Source organism: Camelus bactrianus, chromosome 11 (assembly GCF_048773025.1).
Source record: "Camelus bactrianus isolate YW-2024 breed Bactrian camel chromosome 11, ASM4877302v1, whole genome shotgun sequence".
Classification (NCBI taxonomy): domain Eukaryota; kingdom Metazoa; phylum Chordata; class Mammalia; order Artiodactyla; family Camelidae; genus Camelus; species Camelus bactrianus.
The window spans coordinates 48148058-48163517 of NC_133549.1; the positions used below are offsets into that span (position 1 = coordinate 48148058).

At 38.6% G+C, this 15460-nt stretch overlaps 1 protein-coding gene across 3 annotated transcripts in view; it reads right to left on the reverse strand.

The window, feature by feature from the left end:
* HECTD2 (HECT domain E3 ubiquitin protein ligase 2) overlaps positions 1-15460 on the reverse strand; it is a 63689-nt gene that overhangs the window by 40960 nt on the left and 7269 nt on the right. For all 3 annotated transcript variants that reach the window (XR_012510204.1, XM_074373965.1, XM_074373966.1), the window contains exon 2: positions 8347-8476. Coding sequence is in view for 2 of the 3 variants with exons in the window: in XM_074373965.1 (XP_074230066.1) it covers positions 8347-8476 (130 nt within the window). In the remaining variant the exon portion in view is untranslated. The remainder of the gene's footprint in view (positions 1-8346; positions 8477-15460) is intronic.

Here is a 15460-nt window from a genome sequence, read left to right on the forward strand (position 1 = left end):
ACAATGCTTTTAAAGGCTTTTTTCCGTTTTCCTTACAACCTTATGAGGTAGCTTCTTTATTATCCTCTTGTACAGACAGGAAAACAAGCACAGAGAGGATAAGTAATTTTTCCAAGATTATTCAGCTGCTAAGTTACAGAGCAAATCCACCCTGGGAAATTACAAACTCCATGTTATTTCCACTACTGAACAAAGCCAAACCCTCTACCAGGTATAAAAACAAGCAGCAAAACTGAATCCTAAACTTACATGGAAGTAGGAGCTAGCAAACTATGAAATGTCAAACAAAACTTAACAAAGATCAATAAAATCAGTATGTTGGAAAACTAACCCTTTAAATCATAAAACTCAGGTGAAGATACTTTACAACTCATAAAGCCCCGTTTCCTCATTCTACGGATGAGTAGATGAAGGTTCACGAGGGCTAAGGCCCCAGTGAGAGAGACTGGGAGTAGGAAACTCAAAGATTCCGTTCTTACTTAATACCACCACTGACAAGCTGTGAGTACTGGCAGGTGACAGACGAGCCACACTTCGGAGGCTCCCTCCAGCAGTGCAGACCTTCGTACTGCTTTTGGCCACCTCAGCAGTGGGAAGCCACTGAACAGGGAGAGACCGCAGGAGATTAGTCATAACAGGTGGTGTTTACATCACTGTCTATAGGATGACTTTCCTGAACATTTGGCAAAAAATAAAACTGCAAGTGGGAGAGAGAAAGGAAGAAAGAGGGGAAAAATATCCACTCTGACTCACAGGACTTTAGCCATCAGAGCCAAATAAAGTGATACATTCACTGGAGTGTGGAGATGTACTTTTGACTAAATTCAGTGGTGTGTGTGTTTGTAAAACTCCAATAAAAGCATGCACAAAATGTTCTTACAGGTCTAGTTATAAACATACCCAAAAGTCCTTTTTATAGATGGTTATCTTTAATGGAATACATGCCTTACACTGGAAGTATCTTAGAGAATTTATTGCAGCGTTGAGATAGGTTACAGGGCAAACTGGTCAGAAACCCAGAAAAAGCACCTCCCATATATTTCCTCATTCAGTCAACTATTTACTGAGTAAAGACTCTGTGTAGCATGGACACTGGATCCTGGAGATAACACAGAGATTATAAGTGCATTTACTCTTGGACTCAACAATCATACTTCTAAGAATATCCTACAGATAAACCTGCATGGGAACAAAATGATATCTGGACAGAGCCATTCACTGTGGCATTGGTTACAATAGCAAAAGACAAAATAAACTATTTTAATAGAATCTTAGTACACCCAATACAATGGAGTATATTCATAAAGAAAGAGTAAGGAAGTTCTTTAAGTACTGATATAGAAAGATATCCAGGGTACTTTAAGTGAAAAAAACAAGGTGCTGGACGATGTGTAGATAGTTACTTTTTAAGTAAAGTGGAAAATTAGAATGTATATTAATATTTGCTTTTATTTGCATAAAGATGCAAAGGATACAAAAGACAGCAGGGAAGAGTGTGAAATCAGACATCTGAAACACACCTATTTTTATAGTTTTGATTTTTGAAACACATGAATGTGTTAATCATTCAAAAAATTAACTTAATGTAAAAAAGTAGACTAGCTCTTTCCCTCTCAAAAAAAAAAAAACAAAAAACTTAAGGAGCTTGTAGACTAGTAAAGACACATAAGTCAACAAATCAATGCAGTTATGTACTCTAAGTTCTTGATAGATGTATCTCTCCCACACGTGTGGTTAGGAAAAGCCAGGTCCAAGGTTACTCACTCTGACCTAGAAAAGGATCTTAGAGATTTCATCCAAAATCAATTCATTCTCCCAGAAAACCGGGAGATGGGGTCATTTGAGGCCTTGGAGATACTTCTTCCAAGGTGGGAATCTTACAGCAGTTATTGCGAGTCCTTTTCTCTCCCCAGATGGCAAGTCCTGGGCTGGGTTTCTTCTAACAGTTTGTTTCCCTGTCTGCCTCTAAAGCTGCTCTTGGAGAAACTGTGAAAACTCTGTGGTACTTCACTTGTGAATAGATCACAGCAGCCCACCACACACAGATCCAATCCCATCTGAGCTGAAGCCCGCTCTGTTCTTCCCTGGCTGTTTCAGTGGCAAAGAGCATGGGACGCACGCCTCCAGAGTGTGTAAAAATGACAGTTCATTATGTCACATCAGGGCTCTTCTAGAGTAAACTCATAAAAGGGACTGAGCTGGGAGAGGAGCAGTGCCCCTGAACTAAATGACAGAGTTCATGTCTCCTCTTTCTAAACCACCAAGAGCACAAAGATATTTCAAAAGGGATGGGGAGGACTTATTTCCTTTCTTTTAAAGATGGTCTGTGCTACTCAAAGAAGTTTTAAATCATCTGAAAGGGGCATCCTCACTTTAGAAAGGAAGATAGAAAAGAGTAAGGGAGGATGTGCTGTTAACCTCCCTCCACCATTACTTACCATTTATATTGTTTCTCTGAAGATGTATCATCCCCAGCAGCTGTTATAGTAGGTAAAACTCCTACACTTCTCTGATCTTTAAAAGGACAGCCAACTCGACAGGCACACCTAGTCATGTGATCTACAGGGAGGAAAGGCATCCCTCAGCTGTTAGGTAAACCCAGTCTGGGCTTTTGCAGCTTCTCTAATGCCACTCGAAGATCAGACAAGCAGACAAGCTGTTAGCGAATACCCGGCATAGGTCCTGCTAGCGGGAGGAAAATTGTAATAACTGCCAAGAATGATGCATCTTTGAGGAAACAATCTTACTGGCAAGAGAGGTTTCCTAAAAGATCAAGGAATTATAAACATGCTTACAGTTGGAAGACTTGGTCTAACTTCCCATTCGGTAACAGACTTCTTTCTGCGGCAGCCCTGACATATGAACGCCATGTCACACCCGACTTCAAGTGGATTCCAGACAGAAGCACTATGAGAAGTCAGCACTAGGAGTTCCCATGTGGTAAAGGAAGTCTGCTAAGAGGCCTGGTTCTCCACAGTGATGTACACAAATATCCCAAGCCCAGGTTGGGGCTGAGTCCAGATTCCGCAAGAATGGAACAGATGAGAGGGGAGCAGACAAGTGGTAGGTGCTCAAGTAGGTAGACCATGTCCAAATCAATACATCCACCCGAGGAGGAGCCAGGCAGGTTGTGGGCAACAAGCTGGCAAGCAGGGTGTAAAGGTCAAGATACCAGTACACAAAGAATGGAATACACGAATCAGTGGGAATCAAAGGCTAAGGCATTTGAACAAACAGTTCAGACAAAGAAGGTTATGGCTATCCACCCTTTCTTTTCTATCATTCTCCAGAGCAGACATTCCAGTGTCCCTAAGGTTCCTAACCTGTTCTGGGCTGAACTGTGTCCGCCAAAAAGATATGTTGAAGTCCTAACCCCCCAGAACCTGTGATGTGACCTTATTTGGAAATAAGGTCTTTGCAGATGTAATCAGGTTAAGATAGGGTCATACTGCATTAGAGCGGACCCTAGTCCAATGACTGGTGTCCTTATAAAAAAAAGGGAAATTTGAGCACAGAAAGACATACTGGGGAGAAGGCCATGTGAAGACAGAGGCAGTGACTGAAGTGAGGCATCTACAAGCCACAGGACACCAGCAGTTACTGGCAACCAGCAGAGGCTGGGAGACAGGCAGGGGACAGATGTTCCTTCAGAACCTTCAAAAGGAACCACCTCTGCCAACACCTGCATTTTAGACTTCCAGCCTCCAGAACCAAGAGAGAATACATTTCTCCTCTCGCTTGTGCCAAGTCTGTGGTACTTGTCACAGCAGCCCTAGGAAACCAACACCCCCTGCATGGAGACCATTGAATTTATGGTGAGAAGTGAGTTTCCTACTTCCATTTCCTCCTCCTACTTCCTCTCTGCCCAGCTGTCCAGAGTCTGAGTAGGAAGTGCCCGTCTCTCCTCGCTGAAGCCCACATCTCAGCCCCTGTGCTGGCATTCCTCTTAACCTTGCACCACTTCTCTATTCTATCTTTCATTTTTATTTTATATTCCTACTGCAACTTTCATCTCTCCCTCTGGGTTAGATCCTTTTACTGACCGTACAGCTCGGCAAGAGTCCATTCTTCTCTTCTGTCAGTTGAAGTGACTCTACTGGCTATCTACACTTGCCCCTAGATCCTCACCACTAATCTATTCCTTAACTTTTTACCACATGAAGTCTCCTCATACCATCCCACTGTATAAAGTCACCAATAAACACATTCGCCAATAAACACATTTGCCAACAAATCCTCAGCTTTGTCTCAGTGCTGCTCATCTAGTCCTCCCTCAGCAATGGCACTATGGACTGAATCCTCTTTAAATTTTCTTTTCCCTTGAATTTCCAAGTCACTGCACAGCCTGGTTCCTTGACCTCCTTCTGGGCTCATTTCCTTTTCTTTCACCAACTCTCTCTCTTTTAAACTACCTCTGGCTTTCTTTCCCATCTCAGCTGTTCAACAGCTGTGGAAGTTCATGCAGGGCAAGTCACTTACGACTCTCTGAGGCTCAAGTTTCCTTATCCTTGAAAAGGAAAATAATTCTTACCTCAGACTGCTGTAAGGACTGCATAAGTCAGTAACCAAACAGTGCTTAGAACTGTGCCTGACATGTGGTGGGCACCGTATGAAGCTGTTGCCCTGGCAGCTGCTGTCAATGCTCTGGGGCACCCACCCTCACGACTATTTCCCCCCAACCCCTAGAGTTCTCTCTTGTTTTCATCTAGGCGATAAATACTCGTAAGGCCCTCTGATGGAGAGGGCAACTGCCCTGGGCTCCGCGGGGGATGAAACATACAGTCTAGGAGATTAAAGTACATAAATGATGCTACGCAAGACTGAAAGGCTAAAATAGGTAACCAACAACCCAAAGCCGTAAGACGGGAAAAATTATATGTGGTTAGGAAGAATCAGCAATGGTTTAGTAAAAAGGTATCTCTGAAGAACAGATAGGATCTGATGGGTAGAGAAGAGGAGAGAGGACATTCCAGGCAGTGGGAACAAACTGCAAAAACTGAGGTAAGAACATGCTAGGCATCCAGAAGAGTTAAAATGTAAGTTACATGTAGGAGAAAAGTGGGAGATAAAGTTGAAAAGCTGTCATATTATGAATAACCTTGAGTGTCAAGGTAAAAATTTTTTATTTAATTTTGGAAGCATTAAGGAGTATAGAGATGATGTAATTAGAATTGTATGATTAATGTGATACGATTAATCAGGCAAGAGAAACAAGTCAATCAGGAGTTTCCTCTATCTGTGAGAACAAGAGTTTGGTTGTCAGAGAATGTAAGGCTGAATTTTGATTCTGTTACTTAGCAGTGTGACCTTGGCCAAGTCATTTACCCTCTCTGATCTCTAGTTTCCTTACTAAAAAAATGGGTGTGAGGGGGTGGGTATAGCTCAGTGGTAGAGTGCTCCTGGGTTCAGTCCCCAGAACCTCCATTAAAAAAATGGGTTTGATAAGCAGAATTTTAAGATGGCCCCGTGATTCTCAGCCTCCTGGTGTTCCATCTTGATTACGTTGTATTATATGACAAAAGGGATTGCGCAGATCTAATTAAGGCTACTAACTGGTTGACCTTAAAACAGGGAAATTATCCAGGTAGGCAGGACCTAATAACATGAGGCCTTTGTAAGCAGAGAGTTTTGTCCCACTGGTCGTAGAAGACAAAGTCAGAGACACTGGAAGCACGAAGGGGATGTGACACAAGGGCTCCTACTACCAGCCCTGAAACAGCTGCCATATAGCGGGAGGTTCCTGTGAGCAGCCCGCGGCAAACTGTGAGTGGTCCCCGGGAGCTGAGAGCAGCCCCGGCTGACAGCCAGCGAGGAGAAAGGACCTCAGTCTTACAACTGCAAACAAGGTGTTCTGCCAGCAACCTGAGGAGCTTGGAGAAGGGTTCTTCCCCAGAGTACAGTCCAGCCTCCACCTTGGGAGACCCCAAGAAGAAAATCCAGCCACACCCACCACGACCTCTGACTTAAAGAGCTATGAGCTAATAAATGGTGTTGTTTTTAAGCCACTGGGTTTGTGAGAATTTGTTATGCAGCAATGCTAGTATCTACTCTATTGTACATGATTGCTATGATGCTCAGATAAAATATGAAAGTTCTCTCTAAATTATAAATATTACACATATAAAAGTTACAGTTACCACCAAGTTAATGTGATTAAAATAGAAATCACCTCTCTCAACTCCTATCCCCCATCAAACAGACTCATTTTATTCCTTTATTTCTATAATGGTATCACAGTAAGTTTGTTTTGTTGTGGGTTGGGGGACCGTGACTTACTTCCTTAGGGTAAGACTGAGATAATGAAATATGTTTGTATGTGTAAATAAAAGAAGAAAGAAATTATCAAAGGCAAAGGTTGATAAATGAGATAATGTAAATACTAACCGCAAGAGTGTAGAATAGGTCACTCTTGTTGACCTTGGAGTGTCAACAGAGAATATGTGCAAGAATAATTTATGCCACACGCAGTTTATGGACACAGGCAATTTACTGGGAACTGTGTCCTTCATTTCTAGGTTTGTTTCGTTTGGGTGTGAGAGGCATTTAAAACTTTGCAAATTTGTTTTGTTTTGTTACAGGGCAAGGGGCCCTTAAAATTATGCAAGTAACGTACACTTCCTGTGATTAAAACAATATAGAGTTGTATAAAGAAACAAGTCATATTAATAATATCCACCCAATCCTACTTTCCTGAGGAAACAATTAACAGATTGGTGGGCATCCTTCCATACCTCTTCATACACGGAAAGAAGTATAAAAGGTTTCCCAACACCAAAAAGAACTGGAGTCATACTCTACCTATTATTAACTTGCATTTTTCGTTTTACAGTGTATTGTGAGCATTTCTCCTAGACGATTTATATACATGTCACATTTCTCTTAATAGAGGCATGGTATTTACAATACGGATTACCATAATTTAGTCAACCAATTCATTTAGACTCCTTCAAACACCACTATTATAAACAATGTACATTCTCTCCATATGTCTTTGAACATATGCTATTTCCTTAGAATAAATTCCTAGAAATGGAATACTGGGTCAGTGAGTATATGAACATTTAAAAATTTGAATATGTGTCAATAATTTGATCTCCAGAAAAGCTGTATCAACTTCCAAGCCCTCCACTCATAAAAGTGCCAATTTTCACACTCCTTAGACAACGCCACAGATACACATCCCTCCATTCTCTGCAACTGAGTAGGGAAATGTTAGCTCCTTCTTTTAATTTGTATTTCCTTTAATACTAGTAAGATTGAGCATCCTTTCACAGGTGTATTAATTGTTCATATTTCCTTTTTTGATTGGTCTGTTCAGATCCTTTGCCCTTTTTTTCTACTGGAATGTTCATTTTCCTGATTTGTTAATGATCTCTATAATTCAAGGATTTTGTTTTTCACCCACTATGACAACTTACTTTATGACTTTTAAAAAAATCCTATAGAAGTTTTAAATTATCTTATGTCTTCAAACTTAGCAATTTTTGGTTTTATGGCTGTTGGCATTATCATTACAAGAATTTTAGTACGAAAAAATTTCCTGTTTTCTTCTAGTACTTTTGTAGTTTAAAAAAATCTAAATCTAAAGTTACTATTTTCAATAGGTTGGCTAGGCGGCCTAATCAATTTTTTGAATAGTACCATGTATATGGTATTATACACATATGTTTTACTCATCCATCTCCATCTGTTTGGCTATCTTGGTGGCGGTGTGATCATCAGTATAGCTTTGTAATACATGGTACTACAGGGAATAGTCTCCCTCATCACTTTTTCTTACATCATCTCATTTATTCTTATACATCAAACAGAGCAACATTTTCTTAAGTTTCCCCCAGAACACTGTTGAAAAATTCATTAAATGTTAGAGAGTAAACTAGGTTTATCTGACATCTCTATGATAGTTAAGTTTTTCCCCCTCAAACCATCTTTTTAAGCCTTTGATAAAGTATTACTCATTTTCTCTTAGGCTTATTTCTAAACATTTCATATATTTTCCATCAAGTCTTTCAACTGATTACTGCTCAAATAAAGGAAATCTATTGAATTTTTGCATGTTTATATTGTGCCAGGCTCGCTAGCCAAACTTTCTTACTCATTAGCTTTGTATTTTATTCTCTTACTCTGGGTAACAATTACCTAAAAGTAATGATTCTGCTCCTTTCTGTAAATATTTATAGAACTTACTTCTTTTTCTTATTGTATTAACTAACGAGACCTACCAGAACAATGCTGAATTATTAAAATCTACTCTTTTAACTGTTTGATAATATACTTTCAGCCAAGATATATATATGTATACTTTTAATAACTGTAATTACATTTTTAAATTTATAAATATTTTACCATTCTTGATGTTAGGGAAAACAAGATGTGTAGGTGAACTTCTGTTTTCAGCGGCTTCTTTCTTCTGATTAACAGTTGAAACAAAACTGCTGAAAGTAGAAATTTGGCCTTTTGATCCTCTGTCCAAACCCTAAAAACAGAAAAGTTAACACTGCAGCGTAATCCCTGATAGCTGTATTTAACTTATTGTATTGCAAAAATGATAAGCACTTATAAAAGAGATTTTAATTTGATGATAGATACATGACTGATAAAATGCGTATCTAATACTGACTTACCTTTTCTAGGACCAAACTGTTTTAAATATGAAATGAAAATAGTCATACCATCTAACTGCTCACAAATCGATACAGTTTGGAAATGGGGATAAGAACAGCCCCTTCCCCACAGGGTTACTGTGAGGCTTAACTGAGATAATGCCTGTAAAACAATCAGCACAGCTCTTTGTCCACACTACACGCTCCATTCATGTTAACTGCTATTTTAACTTGGTATTAGGTAACACTATTTTTGTGACCTCCACAAATAATTTTTTCAATAGTTAACATGCATGTGATACTTCACAGGTTGATTCATTGAAGGTTTTCTTGTCTTTTGATGCAACTTTAAAAAGGTAAAAAGGTAAACCCTTTAGAGTTCATTTCTCTCTAAGCACGTGATTAGACTTTGGGTGTAGTGGGATTTTAAAAAGAAGTGCTAGGCACAAAAGTGCAAATAACAGAGCAATCTTCCTATAGCATAGAATCTATCCATTAATGTACTTTCCACAAAATAACAACTATAAAATTCATAATGTATAATTAATCTGCACTTTGTAATTATAAATAAAATCACATTACCAGTGCAATATTTAGCTGTAAAACTACTTTGGGGCTTATTCTCAGCTCTTCCCTACTTACACTGTGTTCCAGCCTCCAGATGCTTAATAGAAATATAGTAGTTAACTTCTTCCCTAACATTCACTGCTTTACTCTAAAGGTACATAATTTCTTTGCTTTCACAGTAGTTTCTTTTTCATGTCCTCCTTCTTCATTCAGCAGAATGATTTCTATTTACCTTTTTAGAATCAGCTCAGATGCCATGTAGCAAAAACATTTACACTCACCCAGTCTTCACTCTCCCACATTCCCCACTCTCTTACAGATAAGTGGAGCCACTTGATTTATTCTGATCGGCCACAAGTAGATGTGATGTCTGTCATTTGTGGACCAGAAAGTACTAATGCGTTTCAGGCTGGTGGGAAAATCTCCAGCTCCTCTCTCTTTTCCTCCACTATGACAACTGTCAAGGCTACAAACTGAAATGTTAGTGCGTCCACCAGCTTGGGTCCCTGAGTGACTATGTGGAGCAGAGTCACAGCTGACTGACATCAGATTACACTGTAGCAATAAATAAACCTTTACAATTTTCAAACACTGAAACTTGGGGCTACTTTGTAAATGCAGAATAACCCATTCCATAATAACTCCCCAGCAAAGCTTTTTCTGGTGGTCACCTTTTCGACAAAAATCACTCTTATTCATGCTTGTGATTTACTTAAATTATCCCACAGAAATTATCATTGTTCTCACACTAGACCTTCATGCTGGACAAGAAATTTCTTATTCATCACAGAGCTTGACATCCAGTGAATCTTATGCATAGATCCTACACTTTTGGGTAAATTGATTATGTTTTTCTTTTTAAGAGAAAATAACCCACAAAAAATTTTTTCAGATACTGTACACATAGAATTTAAAAGCTTCTGGACTTAAGAGAGTTTGAGAAGCTAGTTATTTAACTCCTTTATTTCACAGATAGAAAAAGTGGAATTGAGACCTACAGTCATTCAGCTAACAAGTGACAAAGAGGTGACAGGCACTGAATGAGAACTTGAGGAAGACTTCCATAAGGAAAGTCCATGTGTGCAATTGTGTGTGTGACATCTTTGGCCACTCATAGAATCTGTTGTCGTTTTTGTTTGCTTTATTTGTTTTTGCTTGCTTCTTGGCTAGATTTAGGTTCAGTGAAGTCTGAGTCAGTATTTGTGTGTTAGGATTAGCCTACATGATCCAGTCTATGCAAGTTAAACATACGGCCTAACTGAAATAAAGCAGTCGTCTAGTGGATGCAGAATATGAATCTGAAGTGTTGGAATCACAGATAATACCCTCTAGGGTCTTGTACAGAGCCCATGGCACAATGCGTACTCTACAAATGATTATTTCTGTGGTAACAACACACTAAAATATGTATTAAGTACTTGATATATGCCTACTACTTTATTAGGTGCTTTAACACAACATTCCTATGACTTGTGTATTTATACCCCATTTTACAAATGAGGTTACTAAAGTACCATGCCCAAGTTCACAGAGCTGGTAGGTGAGAATTCAAACGCTAGTAGGAACGACTTTCATGTCTGCAATCTCAACCCACTACAGCTCAGAGTCTCTGCTACAGTAACTATCACTTATTAAGGGTTTATCATGTGATAGGAAATGTGTTACACGGATCAGCCTGTTTTCAAAACAGCCCTTGTGGCTGATATTATCTTCTGTACTTGTATAAATATACGCTGAATGACATTTCCTAGCTTTAGGAGCAATTCACCTAACCAGAGAAAATTAATGTAAGCAGAAAAACTAAGTGCACTTTCGAGAAACTTTTGATGTCCCAGCAATCTGGGAAAGACTCAATCTTTTATTTTCCTGCCCCTTTCCCTAACCCTTCTCAATTAAAGGAGATCCTGAAGAACATTCTTAGTTCACTTGTGGAATCTTCAAATAACAAAACAAAACAAAACAACAACAAAAACCAAGCCACTGATTCAATCAACAACGCCATTTAACCCACCAGTTCTAAATCCCAGTGTTGCTCAGTAACAGAACTTTGTTAACATGGCTGTAAATATCTACAATAACTTAATGTATCAAGGGCTTTTTCCATTGGTAACTGTCATTGATGGTATCTAAGCCTGAGCAACAATAGGACTTAGCGATCAGTGTAGCTGGAATATAGAATCAGAGAGGGAGAATGGCCCCATAAGATGAGACTGGACAAGTAGGCAATGATGGTGTCATGAAGCCTTCAGGTGAGGGGTTATAGACTCCATCCTGGAAGGGCACAGGGACAAGTCAAGGAGGACTGTAATCAGGAAGTGACATGATCATATCTGTATCTTAGAAAAATCACTCTGTCAGCAGTATGGGGACAAATGGGAGGGGAGTAATACTAGAAGCTACACCAGGCCTTTGGGGAGAAATGAAGTCTGAACTGAGTCATTAAAGGAAATGAAGACAACTGGCAGCCTGGGCCAAAGGAAGACAGAAGGGTAACAGCTCTTTCAGGTCCAAACATGAGGCATAATGAGAACTAGAGCCCCCTCCCATAAGTGGCAAAATAAATGAAATGAAAAGGTCAAATGGTTTATTTCAAATTTCAGGAGAAGAGACACACTTTGACACCTCATCACGAAGGAGAGGACATATGATTAAAGAATACATAAAAACTTGAAGAAAATTGTCAGCTGGGTTATATAAACATATGATTTGTGAGTGACTAGAAGAGGAACCAATGGTCACTAGGCAAAAGCATGGTTCTCATGCCAAGATAACGTAATTTTTCCAACTGACAGGGATACTGTTATGCTGCTGTTATGTGGCAACTGTTACACAAAACTAATGTAAGGCTAGAACCACAGGAAACATTGGCATATGTGATATGAGCTGACAAAGAAGATTTAGAATGAATGACCAAAAAAGCTGAGAAACCCGAGAAGGTAATTTATTAAAAATTAAGGAAGCAAAAGTTTCAAGGAAAAAAGTAGTCAACAATCTTGAATGATGAAGAGTGATTAGGTCTAAAACGTGCTACTAGAATGAGCAGCTATGAAATCTTGGGGACAAAGGAGATGACAGATTCAGGGAGTACTGGTGGCAGAAACTATGAAATGAGTTGGTAAATGAATAGGAAGTCAGGAAATGAAAACAATGAACACCAACTGCTCTGACTGCTCCCTCCAGAAGCTTACAGAAGGGGAGAAAGGCCAGTGGCTGGAAGGGTACAAAGATTTGAAGGAACATACAGTGAGCAGTGATCATGGTAGCCAAATTCAACGTTCACTTCTGTGGTCCCCAGAGCATTACTGCCTCTCTCTGTGTAGGAATAGCCATGGACTGGAGCAGAGATAGGCACTCAACCAAAAGGCAGCCATCTGTAGGCTGGGTGGCCACACATTAGCTGGCCTGGCATAAAGGGCACTGATGCTTCCTAGAATGTCAATCAGAGGAGAGCTTTCCAGATTTTAGATGGAGGGATATGGAAATGAGTGACCAGCCAAGAGTGAGAGAGCAGCAGAGGCACAGACAGCAGCCAGTCTCTGTTCCTGTTTGCCTTCTGGTTCCATCTATGTATATCATTTCAATAATTCCCCCTTTTCCAAAAGGAGGCACGGATGGCCTGATTTTCTGCTCCTTGTAGTTAAAAAAGCTTAAACAACATGAAAAAAAAATCCTCGTCTAGTACAGACATCTTGCTTGTAAGATTAACTACACCCTTGATACTTTATACTTGAGACGACGTGAAATTAATCATGGACAATTTCACAGGTTGACAGTGCACTACAGATCAATAAAAGCAAACCTTCAAAAGAGCAGTTGCCCCGCATAAGAGCAATCTTATCTGTAACCTAACAATTTCATGAAAACGCAGGCAGCACGTTGTGTGAGGGTAAACTGATTAACTAAAAACCAGAGAATCAAGAAGCTGAGTATTAATAGGACCTCAAACGTCAGCCTAAATTAAAGGTTAGGGAACATTGCAAGTCTTCTAAGGATTGGATCTACCACAGTTATTACATCTGGTTCCCTGAGGAGCTTCAGAAATGTTATCTATGAGACCTACCAAACGAGAACACTAGAGACGACACCCTGGAACACGACCAGCCTACAGACAGTGGGCTGCATGTGTGAAAGAATAGATAGTAGCAGGAAACCCAACCAGCTGTTGCAGAAGAACAGCACAAATAGGGAACACGGGAAAAACACTAAGATACACTGAGGAAAAAACTCAAAATACTTACACCTGGCATAATAAATAATAGACTTGACTCTCTCTCTAGGCAGAGGCTGACCATGAATGAGTTTAACAAACAGGCGAAAAATTTTATGTCATAGTTACAAAGCTAATCAAAGATCGTATTTCACAAGTACCTAACATGGATCTCAGTGGTCTGACTATATAATCACGCAGATTATATGTAAGATTATAATATAATTTCAAAAATTAATAGACAAATACATAGAATACCTGTTTTGCTCTGTTAACATATAATTCAATATTGTCAACCTTATTAATACATGAGTTCTTACTTTCAAGATTTACTGAATAACAGACTACATTTGAACTAAATTTCTGATTTACCTTATTTTTCTATCAGAAGCCAATAAGAAGGATATTCATGGCTTTTGGTGATAGTTTTTGTATTGAATATCAAGTTTTATTACATTCAAAATTCTGATAAAATTTACTATGCTCATCCTCTATCTCCCAAAAGCTGCCTTAGAAGATAAAACATTTTTGTTCACATTCCAAACCAATCTTTGATAAAAGAATAATTGCTGGCTCTGTTCCATCATGAAACGCTTTTTAAAGCCATAATATCTCACTATATTAGAGTCTCTGAAGTAAAACATTTTAAATTAAATTTCTATGTTTACAAAATTCATTATTCATAACATATTTTAAACTAATAGCTTTGCAAACAAGCTGGAAATGCTAACATTTTAAACCATATCAAGGGAAAATTAATGTTGGATTCTAGCTATCTATTTAGATAGGTCAGACTGGCAAAAGTTTTGTTTACTGTAGAGACAACACACTACAAATGCATAGGTAGACAGATTCTACATGGAGCTCTTTGGTTTGGTCAGCAATGCAAAGTTATCACAAGGGATCCAGTCACCAGGATATGTTAAATTGTGTTCAGAATCTTCTATTTGAGAAGAGATGGACATAACGTATTTCAGAAAATGCTCCTTACAATAAATGACCGAGTAGTCAAAAATAACACTTGGCTAGTTGGAAAATTCACTTACGTAGAATGCTTGTGGTCAATAATGCCCAATGAAAAGCATTAATGGTAACAGAACAAAGAAAATTCTAGATGCATTAGCGTAGTAGTTCTCAAACTTTCTGATTTCAGGATCTCTTTACACTCTTAAAAATTATTGTATATATATACTAATTCCTTTCAAAATAACAATAAATCCATTTATGGACATTAGCTATATTTTCCCAAACAAACAAAAATCAGTGAGAAGAGTGCCATGGTTTACATTCTGCAAATCTATTTTTAACACCTGGTTTTATAGAAGACAGCTGAATTCTTATATCTGTTTCTGCGTTCAATTTGTTGAAACATCATGTATCGCATAGCCTCTAGAAAACTACACTGTACAACTCAGGAGAGAATGATCGAGAACAAAACAAGTAACATCCTAGTGTCATTACAAAAGTAGTTTTGATCTCACAGACCTCTAAAACGGTGTTGAGGACTACACTTTGAGGACTGCTGCAATAGGAATAAACAGTAATTAGAACTAGGAATGAATCTAAGAAATCTTGGGAGAATAAGGAGATAACATGCAAAGCTGCACTAACACAGCCATTTACACCTGTGGCTATCGAGCACTTGAAATGTACCACTAAGTGTAAAATGCACCGTTTTCAAATACTTAGCATAAAAAAGAGGTAAAATATCTCTTTACATGGCTATATTGATTAAATGTTGAAATGTTAAGTTTCTGGTTCTATTGGATTAATTAAAATACATTAGTAAAATTTATTTCACTTCTTTATGTTTATTCTTTTTAATGTGGCTATAAGAAAATTTTAAATTACATAAGTGATTCATATTCTTTCTACTGGACAGAGCTGATCAAGATAGAAGAAAACATACTTTTCTAAACAAGACCCAATCCAACATACAATCTTAGGAAGCAGGACAGAATTATTATTCTGATTCATCATTCTGGAAGGGAAAGAGCTGATGGCAAGGTAACAAATTTAAATATGGTATAAAACATAGACAAAGAATGAAAGATGTCTGAAGGAATAAAAACTGAGTTTCTTG